Here is a 21,995-nt window from a genome sequence, read left to right on the forward strand (position 1 = left end):
GTGATAGGCGAAGTGAAAATAACTCTGTCGAATGGTGTGGTGAAAAGAAACGAGGTGGTAAAAGTCTTACGTGAGATGAAGTGTGGCACAGCGGCAGGAGTGGATAGCATGGCAGTGGAGTTTCTCTCCACAAAGCGGTTGACGCTTTATTTAATTGCTTACTCCGGCTATTCAACGTTTGTTTGGCCGACACTGAGATGCCTCGGGAGTTTCAGAATATTGTCGTTATGTTGCACTGAGGTGCCATGTGGCCTCAGGAGTGGCAGAGGATGTGTGGACCAGGTGCCTGCGTTGAGGAATGTGTGTGAGAAATAGTTGGATAAAGGCGGAGATCTGCATGTGACATTTATATGCACCTGGAGAAAAGTGTTGACATATGTGCCTCGTTGAACGAGTTAACGTATGACGTGGAAGGCGGGAAAGGCAATAAAGGAGTCATTCCTCTTCGTTGAAGCAGCAGAGAACGAATGCCGGAACCAGTGATCTTTGCACGAGGGCAACAATTTACCCTGCGACTCAGGGTATCTATCAATGCTTCCGTTTAGTCCCCGCCATATGCTGCTCATCGAATGCTTTCAGCGCTATACCAGCAGGATTTCCCTGCACCCTCGCCCCATTACCTCTCTTTAAAGGCAGTCTACATCATCCCAGTTATCCACCGCGCCGGGACAGTGTTCCACGTAGAGCGAGACTTGTATAACTTTGGAGCAAACAAGGAATTAAAAGGGGGAAGCAACCGTGAGCATATTATTCATTGCCATGTTATATTGTTTTCAATTTGGGTAACAGGCCATGTTTATGTAACGCATTCGGGAACAAAACGATCGGCCAATTTGCGAATGTAAATCATAGTCTGTTGTTTAAAGTTATTGTTTATACACGAAGTTATTAAAGTTATTGCTTTTACACGAAGTTATTAAAGTTATTGTTTATGCACGAAGATATTAAAGTTATTGTTTATACACGAAGTTATTAAAGTTATTGTTTATACACGAAGTTATTAAAGTTATTATTTATACACGAAGTTATTAAAGTTATTGTCTATACTCGAAGTTATTAAAGTTTAGATTTACGCAATTTTTTTTCTTTTTCTTTTTTTTTCAACTCCTTGCAGACACGCATTTCGTCTTAGCCACGCATGTTTTGTCCACTACAGAAGAATGAAAAGGGCCTCATACTTTGATTCACGGTATGAAAAGGAAGAAGTGTAGGGAGTACGACGAGAGAGAGAGAGAGAGAGAGAGAGAGAGAGAGAGAGAGAGAGAGAGAGAGAGAGAGAGAGAGAGAGAGAGAGAGAGAGACTAACAGAATCCAACTTGGTATTTATTGGGTTATATAACACCATAGCGTTCAGAGTGGACCAGTTTTGTTGATCTTGTACAAACACGGTTGGCTGTGCTTGCTCACTACCGGAAAAGAGGGTGAGCCAAATTAAACGTTATGACCCAGACAACTTGCCAATAGAATTTACGACGAAAGTTTTGGATATAAAAATAAAAGAAGATAGAAAACGGGAGGACGCGACGCCCTCGATAGCCAAGAGGTGGGGTGTGGATGTCCCCCCTGTAGGAGCACCAGGGCGAGGCTACAGTGTACACTTGCAACAGTAAATAACCCTCTTGTCATAGTCTGGGCCGACCGTACGACACAGCGCCTTGTTAACGACAGTACGACCCCTTGGCATGAAGACTTACCTTTTGAAACTGACCTGTGGGGGTGTGGGTTGTCATACCCAAGGGTCGTACCTTCATCCTTCAGGGTCGTACAATCATGGGGATGAGGTTATATTATATAGTCTGGCGAATGACGACTACCCCACCCCACAAATTACAAGCCCCTACTTTTACTAGGCTCTGTGGAACAGTTTTATTATTAATAGCTGTTAAACAAACAAAAAAGGCTCGACCACATTTATATGAGAAACAGGTGTGTGTGTGTGTGTCTTTTTTTTTTTCTAGCTGGACGATCCCTATACATAAGTTCGAAGTCGTCTCTACATAACTCTGGAAACAAATGGTCGAGAAAAAAAGTGGAATCCAGGATGATCGAAGAATGACCAGACGCCGTTGTTTACAGAGCCCGCCTTCCCAAGACTCCACTGGCATCTCTTCGGATCTCCCCCCAGAGAAAAGAGGGAATTCTTTCAGTCTATCAGGGGGTGAGAGGCAGGGAGGGTGGCAGTGCTTCCCTGCCGGTGTTGTATCTGGGGAGGGGAGGGAGGAGGGGAGGAGAACAGTGTTGCATAGTACAGTGGAAACAAAAGACTCAGCGTCAACAAGAGAACGCAGGAAAGGGTTATGTGTGTGTGTGTGTGTGTGTGTGACCTGACCCGTTAGGACTGGATAACAAGGTCGGCTTGATGTACCTAAGGGTCTTAGCTTCGTGATCCGCACACTCCAGGTTCCCCAATATACACATTCATCTTCACTTACCAGACATCCAGCCTTCGTTACCACGTCGGACCAGCGATAAGAGAGGAGGAGACCACTCCGCCCGGAGCAGCGACACCTTTGTCGTAGTCTGGGAGCGGCCATCGGGCCTGTTGATCAGCCAGCCAGGCCTCCCCTCTCCCAAACCCCAGCTTCTCCCTCCAGCCTGTCCAGAGTTCTTCAGCGAGAGTTTGGCAAGGAATCTCTCGCGGGAAACAATGGGTTCCATTAGTGACTTTTAGGTTGGGTGTCCTCCTCCTCCTCCTCTCTCTCTCTCTCTCTCTCTCTCTCCCTTGTTGACGCACGGCGAGGAGTCCCAGAGGACAGAGGCCGGAGTCGAGACGTCTTCGTTGCGGCCTTCCACAAAACCGTCTACGAACCCTTTACCCACGGCCTTCCTCAACCTGGCCGCCAAACCCGTAGCCACAGCCTTCCGTAAACGGTCGTCCTCAAAAGCCCCTTACCTGCGGTCGTGCGCAAACACTTGGCGGAGCCCCTGGCGACATCCCTCTGGGGGGAGACAGCTCTCAAGGCCATTGGCCGCCGTCCTCGGCAAATATTCCCCAACAGATGGAAACGAATTTCTCGAAGCGTGTCGCTGTAAATATATTACCTCTTGGTATATTGACGATAAACTCCCGGGAGTTCGTCTGTGTGTGTTTGTATTTTCCCTTTGTGTGTGTGTGTGTGTGTGTGTGTGTGTGTGTGTGTGTGTCTACTATTGTTGTCTTGTTTGTATATAGAGGTTTGTATGGTAATAGTCATGAACCTGCGTGTTAAGCTCTTTTTTTTTTCTTTTACAACACTTGTGTTTACGTATCCATACCCCACCCAACCACTCGAAGCGTATTGAAATCTTAATCCACTCCTGCCAGACTTAGCCTATCCCATCCCAATAAGGCAGCCACCCAACTTGAGACAGTCTCACTGAACGTAATCTAAACTATCTCGCTCCAATCAAAGGACTTAACGACGCAGTCAGCTTGGCCTCCTCTCAAGCTCAGACAGCCTTAACTGACTGCGATACTAATCATGGGTTTGGCAGGGGAGTTGTTCAGCTTGGGTAACACGACAAAGGGGCTGTACTGTAGTCTGGGAGATCCGACATTGTTTGACCCCTTGAGCACGATGATGTACGACCCTCGGGTTCTGGCCCATGACCTGAATGTTAAGGTTGAGGTCAAAGGTCAGCCAGGCCATCACGCACACCTCTGGGATGACAGTGCATGACAAGGGTGTCAGACAACCAAAGTAATTCTTTCACGTCTTTCGACATTTCATGACGGACAGTGTAAGACCTCAGTACGTCTGAGAGCATATAGCTCTCAGTGGTGGATGCAGCCCAAGGCCAGGTTTCTATGTGCCTTTTGCTCCTCATTAACTCTGTAGCGTCTCATTTATTTCCTTTAAACGCCTGGCCTCAGTGAGGACTTTCAGCGTTGAACTTGAACTTTTTTCTTCGTGTTATATGTAATGATCAGAAAAATCTTTTCTTAGAGTATTTTCAGATCCTCTCATGAGTGTTTCTATGATAGAAAAGCCATTGAAACTTTTTTTTCTTTTTATTGCTTTAGTTTTTCGAAGACCTGCACTGTCTTGTGTCTTGCATTCAGTAGGAAGAGATGTCTCTCCTTCACATACCTTCTCCCCGTCTTCTAGAGCAGTCACCCACCTTCCTCAACTCTCTCAGATCTACGTTCCTCACACCACCTTCTTTTCGTCTCCTCCCACCTTCAGAGATCGTGGAGAACGTGAAGAACGGCGGGCATCCACCCTTCCGGCCGAGCACGGAGGACGAGGTCGCCGAGGAGGAGGTGATGCACATGATGAAGAAATGCTGGGCGGAGGACTACATGGAGAGACCCGACTTCCACCAGCTCAAGACCATCATACGCAGACTCAACAAGTAAGGTCACGGGAGGTTCACACCTCTGGTTGATAGGCGATGGGTTGGGGGACTGGGGTGACCTGAGGTTTATCTCCCTGAGAAATATTTCTCACGGAAAATATGCAGTATGATACTGGTATGACATGGATTGTTTTTCTCTAGGTTATATTTACATACGTGGTGTCATACGAAGCGATTGGACGTTGTTGGGCATGTTAGAGGAATCCGTGGAAGTCACCTAAGTCAATTCAGATCGAGTTAAGAGGCATATTCAGGAGCCATCAGCTCAATATTCGCAAGTCATAAGTCATTTCGTATAGTGGTACAATACTTGGAAATTTCCGTCGTTCTTGAGCGACGCCGGGATGACCCTTGATCCCGACGGTACGACCCTTGGGTATGCAGATGGCTCTGGCCCGAAACCTGACGCGTAAAGTTGAGGTCAAAAGCCTGGCCAGGATACCCAAGGGTCGTACCGTCGTGCGCTCAAAGATCGGTGTTTTCGTGCTCAAAGGTCGTGCCTTTGTGTCCCATAGATCGTGCCTTCGTGCTCACGGGTCGTACTGCCGTGCTCAAGGGTCGTACCGTCATGCACTAGGGTCGTACTGTCGTGCTAAGGGGAATAACACAGACGTAGAGAGGATTTCCCTTAAGATGTTAACATCGAAAAGTGCAGACTGATAAGATGAACGCCAGATATCATAAAGGAGGAGCGACCATCATAGAAAAAAAAAAGTGTGTGGCGATGTAATCCCAGGGGCTCAATCGTCCCACACGTGACCTGGTTCATCCTGTGATCCGTACCAGCCCTGGAAAGGCAAAAGGTCGTGTATTTAAATATACACAGGCCTGTTACCCCACCCGTGGTGACCTGTGGCCGGCATGTGGCTTTCCAATCATATATATATATATATATATATATATATATATATATATATATAATATATATTCCCTCAAAGGCTCGGTTCCCTGTTCCTGATGCTACCTCACTAACGCGGGAAATGGCAACTATGTATGAAAAAAATATGTGAGAGAATATTGGCAACATGAATTATTATGTGTCGATATTCAGGTTCTAGCTTCTTTGGTTCGCTGTTTGATGAATTATGATATTCATTGTCTTACGGCAAAGGATGGAGGTGTGTGTGTGTGTGTGTGTGTGTGTGTGTACACCTTATTGTATGTGGCTTTCACTGAGAAACAAGTATTTTGAGTGAAAGGAAATATATAAGGGTAAAGGGAAAAATGTTGATTGTAAATGGGGAGTATTCAAGGGTAGAGGGGAGGTAACAGAGTTGAAGTGAAATAATATTCAAGTGGAAAAGTGAAGTATGTAGGGATACAGAGGAAATATTGAAGGGTAAAAGGCTACTTAATGGAGAAGTGTAAGTATTCAGAGGTAAAGGAGAAGTACTTCAGGTGAAGGAATGGAATGATTAGAAGTTGTAAAAAAAAAGAGAAAAGGTTATGATAGGGAGGTTGAACTGAGGTTTGAGTGGTGAGAGTTGAAGGGAATGGAGCGCGACTTGTGAGAGAGGGAAGTGAGGGTTTAAGAGATGCGTGATGGAGGGAAGTGTGAGGGAGGAAAGGAGGAAGAGAAGTATGAGGATGGAAATGACTCGTGAGAAGGATAGCAGAGAACAACTGAAAGGGTGGCAGCTAGGAAACCCAACACGAGAGATCCACCGCTGGTAAGAAGAGGCAGAAGCTCCAAGAGAGATACTTGGACGTGGAGGATGACCCCTTTCCATTGACTGTAGTACTTCGTAGTCTGGGATTTGAGGATGCTGGACTGGGGACTCATCCTTGGGGTTCTGGCTACTGTTCTCTTGGGTATCCAGCAATTGGACATGTAAGGGACACGTCGGAAAGCCATCTCTCTCCTCCAGTAGATGATCCAGGTGACTTGTGGATGACATAAAGTCACTGACTTGACCAAAGACGATGTGTGCTGATAATGAGTGACTTAAGAGGCTTTAGTACATAGCTGATCTTCAGCCAGGGAGAACTGAGAATGAAGGTGAGGGTAGATGGGTAGACAGGACGTGTGTTCATTTAGACACAAGACGCTGGAATGAGACAGAAGTTTATGGATGCTTCCCGTGTGTGTTGCAAAACGCTTGTATTCTTCCTGCTTCACGTGAGACTTGTACTGTTGTCTAGTCATTACTGTTCTCTTTTGAGTCCTATTCCCATAGTCCCCCCCCCCAAATACAGAATCTTATCCCGTTACATAATTTCCCCCAATACATACAAAATCTACCCATTTTTGTTTGTGCGAGTGCCTCTGGAATACAGGAATAGAAAAGACCTGCTCAATCTGAGTGCCAGATTGCTCCTTTTAAGTTCAGCAGATCGAGTATGATCTACGGGAGACACATCTGTATTGACCTGACAGACCTGTTTACGTTGTAAAGGAATCTGAGAATTCTCCTTTCGCTGCTGCAGTAGATGGCTCTTGTCATCATTGTCATAGCTACAGTAGTGATGCCGAATATCATTTTTCTCTAATACCTGTTCGCTTCAAGAAAAATTCCTGGTTACGTAACCGTATGGAAATGATCTTGTGTTGTTTAAACCTTTGGCTTACATAATGCACGAGTAATTGCTTATGACCACAGATTATATTCTTTGGATTATCTTGACCGTATCATTGAGGCTGATTCACACGAAGAGGCTGAACGTGACAAAGAAGTACCTCCAGGTAAACCAGAGTGACCTGGGGAAAGTGTGGAGGTTTATTCAGACGTTACGACACATCACGAATCATGAGAATGACAGATATGACCCACGGGATCGACGACACGGCCCTGGGGTATATGATGGCTGGCCCCCACCATACCCAAGGGGGTCGTACCGTCATGCTCAAGGGTCGTACCGTCATGCTCAAGGATCGTACCGTCGTGCTTAAGGGTCGTACCGTCATGCTGAAAGGTCGTACCGTCATCCTCAAGGGTCATACCGTCGTGCTCAAGGGTCGTACCGTCATCCCCAAGGATCGTACCGTCGTGCTCAAGGGTCGTACCGTCATCCTCAAGGATGGTACCGTCATGCTCTAGGGTCGTACCGTCATGCTCAAGGGTCGTACCGTCATCCTCAAGGATCGTACCGTCGTGCTCAAGGGTCGTACCGTCATCCTCAAAGATCGTACCATTGTACTCGACAGTTGCACTACCATCCTCGAAAGATCAAATCCCCCCACAAGATAGCAAAGGCATGGTAGATGTACATCAAGAAGGTATATAACTTTTCCATTCTACTTTTTTTTTAGGCGTGAAAGAAAAGAAAAATGAGAAGTCCTAAATCTTTCCTCATAAAGGTGATGAGATGGACAGAATAAGCCACTTCAGGAGGTAATTACCCCAGACTGACAAGATGCGTATTATGAAACTCTTCCCTTTTCATTATTTTCTTTCCAGTGATTAAGAATGAGGTGAGCATATATATATATATATATATATATATATATATATATATATATATATATATATGTGTGTGTGTGTGTGTGTGTGTGTGCGTGTGTGTTGAGGCGAAGGTGAAGATTTGTAGAGGTTTTCAGAAGAGAAAATGTTGGGAGAAGAGAGTGGTGAGAGTGAGAGAGCTTGGAAAGATATGTGTGTGTGTGAGGAAGTTCCAGGAGAGATTGACTGCAGAATGGCAAAAGGTGAGAGCCAATGACGTAAGGGGAGTGGGGAAAGAATGGGATGTATTTAGGGAAGTGATGGTTTGCACAAAAGATGCTTTTGGCATGAGAAAGGTGGGAGGTGGTCAGATTAGAAAGGGTAGTGAATGGTGGGATGAAGAAGTAAGATTGTTTGTGAAAGAGAAGAGAGAGGCGTTTGGACGATTTTTACAGGGAAGTGGTGCAATTGACTGGGAAATGTATAAAAGAAAGCGGCAGGAGGTCAAGAGGAAGGTGCAAGAGGTGAAAAAGAGGGCAAATGAGAGTTCAGGTGAGAGAATATCATTAAATTTTAGGGAGAATAAAAAGATGTTTTGGAAGGAAGTAAATAAAGCCCATAAGATATGAGAACAGATGGGAACATCGGTGAAAGGGGTGAATGGGGAGATAATAACAAATAGTGATGAAGTGAGAAGGAGATGGAGTGAATATTTTGAAGGTTTGTTGAATGTGTTTGATGATAGAGTGGCAGATATAGGGTGTTTTGGTCAAGGTGGTGTGTGAAGTGTGAGGGTCAGAGAGAATGGTTTGGTGAACAGAGAAGAGGTAGTGAAAGCTTCGCAGATGAAAATCGTCAAGGCGGCAGGTTTGAATGGTATTGCAGTGGAATTTATATAAAAAAAAAAAAAGAGGGTGACTGTGCTGTTGATTGGTTGGTAAGGATATTCAGTGTATGTACGGATCATGGTGAAGTGCCTGAAGATTGGTGGAATGCATGCATAGCGCGCTTGTACAAAGGGAAGTGAGTCAGTTGTTGTTTGCTGATAATACAGTGCTGGTGGCTGATTCAGGTGAGAAACTTAAGAAGCTGGTGACTGAGTTTGGTAAAGTGTGTGAAAAAGGAAAGCTGAGAGTAAATGTGAATAGAACAAGGTTATTAGGTTAAGTAGGGTTGATGGACAAGTCAATTGAGAGGTTAGTGAAGAAAAACTGGAGGAAGTGAAGTGTTTTAGATATCTGGGAGTGTATTTGGCAGAGGATGGAATCATGGAAGCGGAAATGAGTCACTGGATGGGGAAGGGGGCGAAGGTTCTGGGAGCATTGAAGAATGTATGGAAAGCGAGAACGTTATCTCGGTGAGCAAAAATGGCTATGTTTGAAGGAATAGTGTTCCAACAATGTCATATGGTTGCGAAGCGTGGGTTATAGATAGGGTTGTGCGGAGGAGGGTGGGTGTGTTGGAAATGAAATGTGTGAGGTAGTTTGATCGAGTAAGTAATGAAAGGGTAAGAGAGATGTGTGGTAATAAAAAGAGTGTGGTTGAGAGAGCAGAAGAGGGTGTATTGAAAAGGTTTGGTCACATGGAGAGAATGAGTGAGGAAAGATTGACAAAGAGAATATATGGGTCTGAGGTGGAGGGAACGAGGAGAAGAGGAGGGACCAAACTGGGGGTAGAATAATATATTATACTTTGTCACTGTCTCCCGCGTTAGCGTGGCAGCTTAAGGAAACAGACGAAAGAATGGCCTAACCCATCCACATACACATTCATATACATAAGTGCCCACACACGCACATATACATACCTATACATTTCAGTGTATACATGCACAGACATATACATATATATCCTTGTACATATTCATACTTGCTGCCTTCATCCATTCCCACCACTGCCCCGCCACACATGAAATGACACACCCCCCTCCCCGCGCGCATGCGCGGTAGCGCTAGGAAAAGACAACAAAGGCCACAGTCGTTCACACTGTCTCTGCATGTGTAATGCACCAAAACCATAGTTCCCTTTCCACATCCAGTCCTCACGGAATTTTCCAGGGTTTACCCCAGACACTTCGCATGCCCTGGGTCAATCCATTGACAGCACTTCTACCCCGGTATACCACATCGTTCCAGTTCACTCTATTCCTTGTACACCTTTCACCCTCCTGTATGTTCAGGCCCAGACCGCTCAAAATCTTTTTCACTCCATCCTTACACCTCCAATTTGGTTTCCAACTTCTCATTCCCTTTACCTCTGACACATATATCCTCTTTGTTAATCTTTTCTCACTCATCCTCTCCATGTGACCAAACCATTTCAATATACCCTCTTCTGCTCTCTCAACCACACTCTTTTTATTACCACACATCTCTCTTACCATGTTATTACTTACTCGATCAAACCACCTCACACCACCTAAGTGTCCTCAAACATCTCATTTCCAACACATCCAACCACCTCTACACAACCCTATCTATACCCCATGCCTTGCAACCATATAAGATTGTTGGAACCACCATTCCTTCAAACATACCCATTTTTGCTCTCTGAGATAATCTTCTCGCCTTCCATACATTCTTCAATGCTCCAAGAACCTTCGCCCTCCCCAATCCTGTGACTGACTTTCGCTTCCATGGTTTTTCATCTGCTGCCAAATCCACTGCCAGGTATCTAAAACACTTCACTTCCTCCAGTTTTTATCCATTCAAACTTACCTCCCAATTTACTTGTCCCTCAACTCTACTGATCCTAATAACCTTGCTCTTATTCACATTTACTCTCAACTTTCTTCTTTCACTCACTTTATCAAACTCAGTCACCAACATCTGCATTATCTCACCCAAATCAGCCACCAGCATTGTATCATCCACAACAGACTGCATACTTGCCCCTCTTTCCAGAACTCCTGCATTCACCTCACTAAAAATCCCATCCATAAACAAATCAAACAACCATGGAGACATCATGCACCCCTGCCACAAACCAACATTCACTGGGAACCAATCACTTTCCTCTCTTCCTACCTATACACATGCCTTACACCCTTGATAAAAACTTTTCACTGGTTCTAGCAACTTACACCCCCCCCCCCACATACACACACACACACACCATATACCCTTAAAACCTTCCACAAAGCATCTCTATTAACTCTGTCATATGCCTTATATATAATGTAGGTTTGCAGCAGGGGTATGTGATGTCTCTATGGTTGTTTAATTTGTTTATGGATGGAGTTGTTAGGGAGGTGAATGCAAGAGTTTTGGAAAGAGGGGCAAGTATGCAGTCTGTTGGAGATGAGAGAGCTTGGGAAGTGAGTCAGTTGTTGTTCGCTGATGAAACAGCGCTGGTGGCTGATTCATGTGAGAAACTGCAGAAGCTGGTGACTGAGTTTGGTAAAGTGTGTAAAAGAAGAAAGTTAAGAGTAAATGTGAATAAGAGCAAGGTTATTAGGTACAGTAGGGTTGAGGGTCAAGTCAATTGGGAGGTAAGTTTGAATGGAGAAAAACTGGAGGAAGTAAAGTGTTTTAGATATCTGGGAGTGGATCTGGCAGTGGATGGAACCATGGAAGCGGAAGTGAATCATAGGGTGGGGGAGGGGGCGAAAATCCTGGGAGCCTTGAAGAATGTGTGGAAGTTGAGAACATTATCTCGGAAAGCAAAAATGGGTATGTTTGAAGGAATAGTGGTTCCAACAATGTTGTATGGTTGCAAGGCGTGGGCTATGGATAGAGTTGTGCGCAGGAGGGTGGATGTGCTGGAAATGAGATGTTTGAGGACAATCTGTGGTGTGAGGTGATTTGATCGAGTAAGTAATGTAAGGGTAAGAGAGATGTGTGGAAATAAAAAGAGCGTGGTTGAGAGAGCAGGAGAGGGTGTTTTGAAATGGTTTCGGCACATGGAGAGAATGAGTGAGGAAAGATTGACCAAGAGGATATATGTGTCGGAGGTGGAGGGAACGAGGAGAAGTGGGAGACCAAGTTGGAGGTGGAAAGATGGAGTGAAAAAGATTTTGAGTGATCGGGGCCTGAACATGCAGGAGGGTGAAAGGCGGGCAAGGAATAGAGTGAATTGGATCGATGTGGTATACCGGGGTCGACGTGCTGTCAGTGGATTGAATCAGGGCATGTGAAGCATCTGGGGTAAACCATGGAAGGGTCTGTGGAACCTGGATGTGGAAAGGGAGATGTGGTTTTGGTGCATTATTGCATGACAGCTGGAGACTGAGTGTGAACGAATGGGGCCTTTGTTGTCTTTTCCTAGCGCTACCTTGCACACATGAGGGGGAGGGGGATGTTATTCCATGTGTGGCGAGGTGGCGATGGGAATGAATAAAGGCAGACAGTGTGAATTGTGTGCATGTGTATATATGTATATGTCTGTGTGTGTATATATATGTGTACATTGAGATGTATGGGTATGTATATTTGCGTGTGGGGACGTGTATGTATATACATGTGTATGGGGGTGGGTTGGGCCATTTCTTTCATCTGTTTCCTGAAATATAAAAATAAATATATATATATATATATATATATATATATATATATATATATATATATATATATATATATATAAAATATTATTATTATTATTATTTTGCTTTGTCGCTGTCTCCTGCATTTGCGAGGTAGCGCAAGGAAACAGACGAAAGAATGGCCCAACCCACCCCCATACACATGTATATACATACACGTCCACACACGCAAATGTACATACCTATACATCTCAATGTACACATATATGTACACACACAGACATGCATATATACACATGTACATAATTCATAGTGTCTGCCTTTATTTAGTCCCATCGCCACCTCGCCACACATGGAATAACATCCCCCTCCCCCCTCATGTGTGCAAGGTAGCACTAGGAAAAGACAACAAAGGCCCCATTCGCTCACACTCAGTCTCTAGCTGTCATGTAATAATGCCCGAAACCACAGCTCCCTTTCCACATCCAGGCCCCACAGAACTTTCCATGGTTTACCCCAGACGCTTCACATGCCCTGATTCAATCCATTGTCAGCACGTCGACCCCGGTATACCACATCGATCCAATTCACTCTATTCCTTGCCCGCCTTTCACCCTCCTGCATGTTCAGGCCCCGATCACTCAAAATCTTTTTCACTCCATTTTCCACCTAAAATTTGGTTTCCCACTTCTCCTCGTTCCCTCCACCTCCGACACATATATCCTCTTGGTCAATCTTTCCTCACTCATTCTCTGCATGTGCCCAAACCATTTCAAAACACCCTCTTCTGCTCTCTCAACCATGCTCTTTTTATTTCCACACATCTCTCTTACCCTTACATTACTTACTCGATCAAACCACCTCACACCACATATTGTCCTCAAACATCTCATTTCCAGCACATCCACCCTCCTGCACACAACTCTATCCATAGCCCACGCCTCACAACCATACAACATTGTTGGAACCACTATTCCTTCAAACATACCCATTTTTGCTTTCCGAGATAATGTTCTCGACTTCCACACATTCTTCAAGGCTCCCAGAATTTTCGCCCCCTCCCCCACCCTATGATCCACTTCCGCTTCCATGGTTCCATCCGCTGCCAGATCCACTCCCAGATATCTAAAACACTTCACTTCCTCCAGTTTTTCTCCATTCAAACTCACCTCCCAATTGAATTGACCCTCAACCCTACTGTACCTAATAACCTTGCTCTTATTCACATTTACTCTTAACTTTCTTCTTTCACACACTTTACCAAACTCAGTCACCAGCTTCTGCAGTTTCTCACATGAATCAGCCACCAGCGCTGTATCATCAGCGAACAACAACTGACTCACTTCCCAAGCTCTCTCATCCCCAACAGACTTCATATATATATATATATATATATATATATATATATATATATATATATAGGGAGCGGGGGTCTGGAAAGGAGCGGGGAGGCTGGAAATCTTCCCCTCTCGTTTTTTTCTAATTTTCCAAAACAAGGAACAGAGAAGGGGGCCAGGTGAGGATATTCCCTCCAAGGCCCAGTCCTCTGTTCTTAACGCTACCTTGCTAATGCGGGAAATGGCGAATAGTTTGAAAGAAAGAATATATATATATATATATATATATATATATATATATATATATATATATATATATATATATATATATATACTTACATGTAGATACACATGCATAGATATAAACATATATACACATGTATATTATTCATGCTTGCCTTCATCCATTCCTGGCGCTACCCCATCCCACATGAAACAGCATCACTACTCCCTGCTTCAGCAAGTAGCGCCAGGAAAACGGACAAAAAAGGCCACATTCATTCACACTCAGTCTGTAGCTGTATCATCTTCAATGGACTGATGGGAGTAGTCTTTTCGGGGACCTTTTCCTTCCACTGGAGTTCTTGCTTTTCCCTGATTCTGAGCAGAGCACTGCCTCAAAGCCCTATCAGCTCTAGGATAGAGTGAGGCCCTATCAGTTGAATTTCTTTTTTAACTCATCTTTTTTAAACATTTGTATACTGTCTGCAATAAGAGTTCCATCTCTTTTGTTTATTGAAACCAACAACCAGCCTTCTCGTAACACAGTTCTTCATATCATATGAAACAAGTTTTGTGCTTAGGTTCAACTTGTTTTGAACTCTGGTCACTATGTCACTGCAACTCATGAACAATTCTTGGTGTTTAAAAGGCTCTGTGGAAAGTCACTGTTGGCCAGGCTGTATCACTGGAAGTAATAAAAAAAGAAGTAAAAGGCTCTGTGGAAAGTCACTGTTGGCCTGGCTGTATCACTGGAAGTAATAAAAAAAGAAGCTCAAGAGATTGGGCCACACATGCTATGTGTACTGTACACTCATGCAGACACATGAAGCCAGCTGAAATATAGTACAGTAGATCACTTGGCAGTGTGAGATGCATATTGATCCTCCTCCTCTGTCCTAGGTACTGGCCTGTGCAATCATTATGGGAAGCAGGTACTCACACCTGGGAATAATACTGTAACATTCATCACAAAAATTTCAACTTGTTCTAGTATTAAAAAGGAAAGGGTTGCCTTTCAGCAGTTAGCAGACATAGCCAGAATGATGAAGTTGGTAATTGTTCCATGCAGTAATGTTATGTCATTCTTGTTATGTCAGGTGGCTGGGTCAGGTTTGATGTAATGTGTATTAAGAATCCAATAATCATATGAGACAAGGTCACGTCCTTTCATGATTATTGAAATAAAAGATATACAGTTTTGATACTGTATGTAATAGCTGTTGTGGCGGATAACCTACCCTGTTGTTTGGAGAAAGTAACCTTAGGTGAAACGTGAGTACCCAGGGGTCCAGGTCTGGTATCATTAGATAAAGTTAAAATCATCTTTAAGTAATGTCGAATAACTTAGGCATAAATCTGTATGACTTGAATACAACTCTACGTAAAATTGTGTGCCACAGATAACCAAAGAGTACTTTAAGTGCCTTGAAGTTATCCTAGAGATAACCTCGTTCTCTAGGCTCTCAGATATAAGATGAAATGACACACTGATTGAGAGATCAGAGGTGATGTATGCTACCTTAAGGCAGCGAATGATACAAATGATAGTATCCTGGTAACTTGCTTAACCTGACAGAACCTTCTGTGAAGTAACTGCTGATAATCTTCTAGGGACAATGAGTCTGGTAACATCCTGGACAACCTTTTGTCCCGCATGGAGCAGTATGCCAACAACCTGGAAGCATTGGTGCAGGAGAGGACAGCAGACTACCTGGAAGAGAAGCGGCGTTGCGAAGAGTTGCTCTACCAACTGCTGCCCAAGTGAGTAGCTTTGCCTCATGTCCACTGTGGAGACTTAAGTGAACACTTTCCATATCCCCGCCATCCCTTTCCTCTCTTTTTCAGCTAACATAAAAAAAAAAAAGAGCTTAGAAAAGACTTGAGCAATGAAATACCTGAAGAAATTGAGCATAGAATGGCAAAAGGTGAGAGTAAACGAAATGGGTGAGGACTGAGGTGTATTAAAGGAAGCAGCCTGCAGGGCTGGCATGTGTGAAAAATGCATGTGACATGTGTGAGGTGGGAGGTGGGAGGTGAGCAGGTTAGAAAGGATAGTGAGTGGTGGGATGATGAAGTAAAGTTGCCAGTAAAAGAGAAGAGAGACATAATATGGGTGGTACTTACAGGGAAGGTGTGCTCATGACTGTGAGATATATGAGAGAAAGTGGCTGGTCAAGAGGAAGGTGCATTGGTTGAAAAAGAATAAATACAAGTTTGGGTGAGTGAGTATCAGTAAATTAAAGGGAGAATATGAAGATTTTTTAGAGTAAGTTAATAGTGTGGGAAAAACGAAAGAACAGATGGGAACATCGGTGAAGGGGGCAAATGGGGGAAGGGTAACAGGTAGTGAATTGAAGAGATGGAGCAAATATTTGCAGGACTGCTGAATGTGATTGATGATAGGGTGGTTGATGTATGGTGCTTGGGTCAGGCTGGTATGTGAAATGAGAGTCATGGAGTGTGGTTTGGTGTAGAGGAAGTGGCAAGGCAACAGGAGTGGATGGCACTGCAGTTGCATTTCTTAAGAAAGGGGTGACTGTGTTGTTGACTAGTTAGTTAAGATTTTCATCGTATGTATGGATCATGATGAGATGCCTGAGGATTGACAGAATGCATATATAGCACCAGTGTACAAAGGCAAGGGGGGATAAAAGTGAGTGTTCAAACTACAGAGGCATAAGTTTGTTGGGTGTACTTGGCAAGTTGTACTAGAGAGAAATGATTGAGAGAGTGAAGGCATGTACAGAGCATCAGGTTGGGGAGGAGCAGTGTGGTGTCAGAAGTGGTAGAAGATGTGTGGATCAGGTGTTTCCTTTGAAGAAACAGAAACAAATGGATTTGTATGTGGCATTCATGGATCTAGAGAAAGCATATGATAAGGCTGACATAGATGCTTTGTCGAAGGTCTTAAGAAATATATGGTGTACCTGGAGAGCTACTTGAAATACTGAGTTTTTATCAAGATCATGCAGCTTGTGTGCGAGTACATAAAGAGGAGAGTGAGTATTTTCAGGTGAAAGTTGGTTTGTGGCAAAGTTGTGTGACAGCACCATGGCTGTTTAATTCATTTATGGATGGGGTGATGAGAAAGTTGAATGCAAGGGTATTTGAGAAAGTGGCTGGGTAGTAAGTTATTTGCTGATGGCAAAGCACTGGTATATTCAAGTGTATTTGAAAAGGGAAGTTAGAATAAATATGAATAAAAGACAGATTACTAGATTTAGCAAAGAAGAGGGACTTCTTAGCTGAAGTGTAAGTTTGGAGAGAGAAAAGGAGGAAGTGAAGTGTTTTAGATACCTGGGAGTGAAAAAGACTGCGAATGGAACTGGGGAACTAAACAGGATCACTCCTGGTTTTTTTTTTTTTTTTTTTTTTTTGGGGGGGGGGGGAGGCAAATGTTCTGGGAGCATTGAGTAATGTATGGAAAGAGGGGGTCTTTATCTGGGAGGGCAAAAATGGGGATGTTTGAAGGTATAATAGTCCAAATGATGTTATATGGATGCGAGGCATGGGCTCTAGATGAGACTGTGCAGAGGAGGGTGGATGAGTTGGATATGAAATGTTTGAGGACGATATGTGGTGTGAGGTGGTTTGATCGAGTAAGTAATGAAAGGTTAAGAGAGATGTGGGGGAAAAAAAGAGTGTGGTTGATAGAGCAGAAGAGGGTATGTTGAAATGGTTTGGACATATGGAGGGAATGAGTGAGGAAAGGTTGTAAATAAGATATATGTTTTAGAAGTGGAGGAGATAAAAAGAAGGGGGAGACCAATGAAAGATAAGTGAAAAAAGATTTACAGTGCTCAGGGCCTGAACATGTCGGAGGGTGAAATGCATGTGTGGAATAGAGTGAATTGGAGCTATGTGGAATACATAGAATCAGCGTGATGTAAGTGGACTGAACCAGGGCATACGAAGCAGCCATGGGTAACCACAGAAAGGTTTGTGGGGCCTGGTTTTGGATAGGGGGCTTTGGTTTCGGTGTGAGAGAATGGTTGTGAATGAATAAGGCATTTTCTTTGTCTGGCCCTGGCAGTACCTCTCTTGTGCAGGAAACTGCAAACAATTTCAAAAAAAGAATTATAAGACAGGTACCAAATTTATTGTTGTCCAACCCCAAGGGGAGGATGAACAGCTACGTGAATTGCAGGCCCACAGCCCTGTCTGGGATTTGAACCCATGAGGGCCTGACTACAGGCTATCCCCCATGTTGTTATCTGAATAGACATTGCCTTCGCTTTTTGCCATTTCCAGTATCCATCCTGCCTAACTCTTTGTGTTACAATTCCCCTTTTCGTTGTTTAGTTAGTGCAGCATTCTTCTGCTGTCTTCTTTTTCCTTTGTTCATTCCTCTCCTCCTCATTTAGGCTCAAACAGTCTCCCTTGTCTCATCTTTTTTTCTCCCAATGTATCCCTGATGACCATTCAAAGGGTTACAGCACTGGGAAGCCACAGTGACTGTCAGTTTGTCTGTCTGAGTGTCAATTACTCCCTATCATCAATCCTCTCCCCTAACCCCCTAATAGCCTTCCCATAGCTCCCCTCCCCACCCCAGGTGTACTAGGCATAACGTCATTGCCTCATCTGTCACCATAAATTAGTGATGGGGAGGAGAGGAGACGGCATGGGAGAGATTAAAGAGAACAAGAAAGTATTAAGGGTGAGAGGGAATGAGGTAGGAAGGTGAATGGAAGAACTGAAGTGTACTGAGAGCACAATAAAGAGGTAGGTAAAATGAAGATTGATGGCAGGAGAAGGAGAAGGAATAAAAGTAGAGGGAGTGAGGAAGGTTAAATAGAAAAAAGTAAAGGTTAGTGAGGAAAAGTAATGAGGGGCAGATAAAGAGTAAAGAAAGCCCATCAGGGAAGATGCTAAAGGATAGGATGCATGGACAGATGAATGACTGAGGGATAAAGGTGACAGGTAAAGATGGGAAGGGGAATGATGAATGGGTAGAGTATAAGCAATCTAAAGGATGAGGGAGTTGGAAAGAAGTGATGAAGTTACTGAAAGTAGGATGGGTGAGGGAGTTGGAGTGATGTAATGATGTTATTGGGGAAAAACATCAGGGATGGAGATTTAATATGAAATATTTAGGTCATCTGTAGATCAGGGACCATGCACACTGCTGCATATGCGAAGAAGAAAGGAAAGTTGGGTATTATAAGTAGTGTATTCTGTAGTGACAAATGTTTTTTGCCATTGTGTATGCATGTATGCATCTCTCTGTATTTGTCTGTTTATGTGTTTTCTTATGCATATGTGTGTGTGTGTGTGTGTGTGTGTGTGTGTGTGTGTGTGTGTGTATGTGTGTGTGTGTGTGTGTATAGTGGAACAGTCACAGGGCACCCTCTCGTAACCTTGCATTCCTTTCACATTAACCTTCGAACTCTCTAGTGGTTTTTGCACTGCCTTCATTTTCACTGTGTTTGTTCCGCACTTGCTCATTACTTTGTTGATAACTAAGTGTCATGTTATATCCTCTTGTCTTGGAGACCCTTCAGACTTAAAAGAGCTTTCTGTTTCTTGCTGGCATTTAGAGGAGGTTATCACATCTCCGACTTATTTGTGCTCATGTGTGTGTACGCGTGAGTTACCAATATTTGTACTTTGCAGGTCAGTGGCTAGCCAGCTGATTGCAGGGAAGAGTGTTGTGGCTGAGACCTATGATTCCGTCACCATTTATTTCAGCGACATCGTGGGTTTCACCGCACTTTCCGCACAGTCTACACCCATGCAGGTAAATACCATACTTTTCTTTTATGTTGAAGGCTCCAGTCACAGAACACACACACACACTCCATTCTGCACGGACCTTAATGCAATGGTGAGCTTTGTGAGGAGCAGTGATGGCTTGAGGTAGAGCAATGGGGATTTTCCTTCCCCTGGTAGGTTTAACCATGCTGCAAAGGTCAAGCTTGAGCTCTCAGATAAGCACATGTAGTCTATTTTTCTCCCATACTTTTTGTCTTCTCTTCTTGGTTTGTCAAAACTGGAACTGGTCATTTGTTTGAGCTTGGGGAGAAACCCTTTGGGTGTGGCATAAACAGTGATTTGCTCCAGTTTTTTCGGAGTGGCGATAACTGATGAATGATCACCGCCTCTTTTACTCCTGATGATTCATTTGTCCCTATTCTACTAATCATCCTTGCTCCTACCATTTTTGAATGGGCAATTTTTCTTAAAGTGGGCTTTTTGAACTCCTCCTGATTGCTGTCCTTCCTAGACTTTCTCTTTTTCTCGTTAGGGAAGTTCTAAGAGACGGAATCTTTCTGACCTGTGTGTTGGTAGCTGGCTGAGTTGGTGGAGCTCATCTGGTGACAGGTGCCACTGGCAAGTGCTCGCAAGGCTCGTTGGTCAGTGGATGTGCACCGGTGGATTGAGGCTGTAACTTGATTCCTTTATCTCTTTCCAATATAGGAAAAAGAGTAGCATTGCCAGCTCCATTCTCTATGGGACGAAACTGCAGAGGACAAACCGGTTTTCAAAGCTGCTTCTTATATCAAAGGCTCTTTCCTATAAATGGTCATTTTTTGGAAAATCTCTGACTCTGCAGGGACTTCTTTATTGTCTGCAGCATTAGGCAATTACAGAATCTGTTTCTATGCAGTTTCATTTTTTTCATCTATTGAGTGGCCTTAAAGCAAATACGACAGTGCTCAGGCTGCATCTAGCTCTATCATTTGTACAGGATCTGACCATTGATGGCAGGAATTGTAACTATTTCTGGTTTCCTGCAACTTCAAAGATATCTGGTAGTGGAGAACCTGATAATGACGTCATTAGTTTAACCATAGACTCTGATTGAAACTGTTCTGATTCTTTACATGCTCCTTGGGAAAAAGTAAGTTCCAGTGAGGAGCATGAAGTTGAAATCAGTGAAGAATACCCAAATATTGGAAAAGTGAAATCTAGCAGTGCTTTGCCTTCCTCAGAGAGAGGAAAAAATAAAGCTCTTGTGCAAACTTTGACTGTGCTCCATGTTAAGCAGATCCCCTTAGTATTTAACTATGACATACTATCCAAGATGTTTAGCTCTCATGGAGTCATTAAGGAAATTCAAATGAACATGCAGGAAGAGAAAGAAACCTGGGTAGCTTGGATATCATATACAAGCCATGAAGATGCTTTTTAGGCAAATTAAGATATTGACAACATACATGTTTGTAACAATGTAGTTACAGGGGCACTGTGTGATATTGCTCCTAGACACTTGGACATATATTGACCAGCAGTGTATTAGTCCAACAATAATAGAAAATACTAAAGAGATCCCTCCTCCTGAGAGGAATCCTAAGCCTTCAATGTGGCTTGTAGCAACAGCAAAAGAGGAAAATTATAATTATTACAAGTTCAGTAGATTTCTGTAATAGTAAGTCTGTGGTATTGACTGTGGAGACATTTCCTGTTTTGGCAATAACACTGTATTGATCCATGCTAAATCAAAAACTCTGTCTTACATGTTGAGTCTCTTGAAAATAGGAGAGGTGGAAATGTTGAAGGAAATAGAACCCCAACTGAAGTTCAGCTATGGAAGAGGAGTCATCTTTGACCTAGATCTGTATGACTTCACAGAGGATGAGATATTAGATATGAACCCTGAGACAGTGATCTTGGTCAAGAAAGTTTTTAGAACAAAAATCTTTATTTTAACTTTTGAAGATACCAACATGCCATCACATGTACTATTTGAGACTGGGAGATTAGTAGTTTACCCTTTTAAACCAAAACCTCTGCAATGTTACTTTTGCTTAAAATTTGGTCACCCATCAAAAGTATGTTAAAGTGAGAAGTTATGTGAAGTGTGCTCAGCCCTTGTTCACAATGAATGCTCTGCTACTGCCAACTGCTTTAACTGTAATAAAGGTCATAAACTTTGTGACAAGAAATGTCAATTGTATAAAAATGAAGAGGCAGCACTCCATAAAGCCAGCATAAAATAATGTGTTGTATATGCAGAAACAAACTTTTTCCTTAGTCTAGGAGTTATGCTAATGTGAAGACTCTTATGACTAGATTTGCAAGAGATGCACCTCTTATTGTAGGTGCGCAACCTCCTAAGGTAGCTTTGTCATCTTTGGAGGTAGGTGTAATGCCTCTTGGTATTTCACTACCCCTTTCACCCCCTCCCATATCTCAAGTGGTGTTGCAGGCACTGTCATTGCCTGATCCAGGGGAAAATCATGACCAAAGGCCAGTCGATGCACCAGCAGAAGGGATGGTGTACAGAATCATTGGCAG

At 43.5% G+C, this 21,995-nt stretch overlaps 2 protein-coding genes across 2 annotated transcripts in view; one reads left to right on the plus strand and one right to left on the minus strand.

Moving 5' to 3' along the window:
- Window positions 1–21,995, plus strand: part of LOC139760255 (atrial natriuretic peptide receptor 1) — a 469,288-nt gene that overhangs the window by 408,364 nt on the left and 38,929 nt on the right. The window contains exons 14-16 of the mRNA XM_071683187.1: window positions 4,167–4,335; window positions 15,369–15,518; window positions 19,371–19,494. Coding sequence (XP_071539288.1) covers window positions 4,167–4,335; window positions 15,369–15,518; window positions 19,371–19,494 — 443 coding nt within the window. The remainder of the gene's footprint in view (window positions 1–4,166; window positions 4,336–15,368; window positions 15,519–19,370; window positions 19,495–21,995) is intronic.
- Window positions 15,386–21,995, minus strand: part of LOC139760256 (solute carrier family 23 member 1-like) — a 268,117-nt gene continuing 261,507 nt past the window's right edge. The window contains exon 15 of the mRNA XM_071683190.1: window positions 15,386–15,468. Coding sequence (XP_071539291.1) covers window positions 15,465–15,468 — 4 coding nt within the window. The 3' untranslated portion in view covers window positions 15,386–15,464. The remainder of the gene's footprint in view (window positions 15,469–21,995) is intronic.

This window comes from Panulirus ornatus, chromosome 36 (assembly GCF_036320965.1).
Source record: "Panulirus ornatus isolate Po-2019 chromosome 36, ASM3632096v1, whole genome shotgun sequence".
Classification (NCBI taxonomy): Eukaryota; Metazoa; Arthropoda; class Malacostraca; order Decapoda; family Palinuridae; genus Panulirus; species Panulirus ornatus.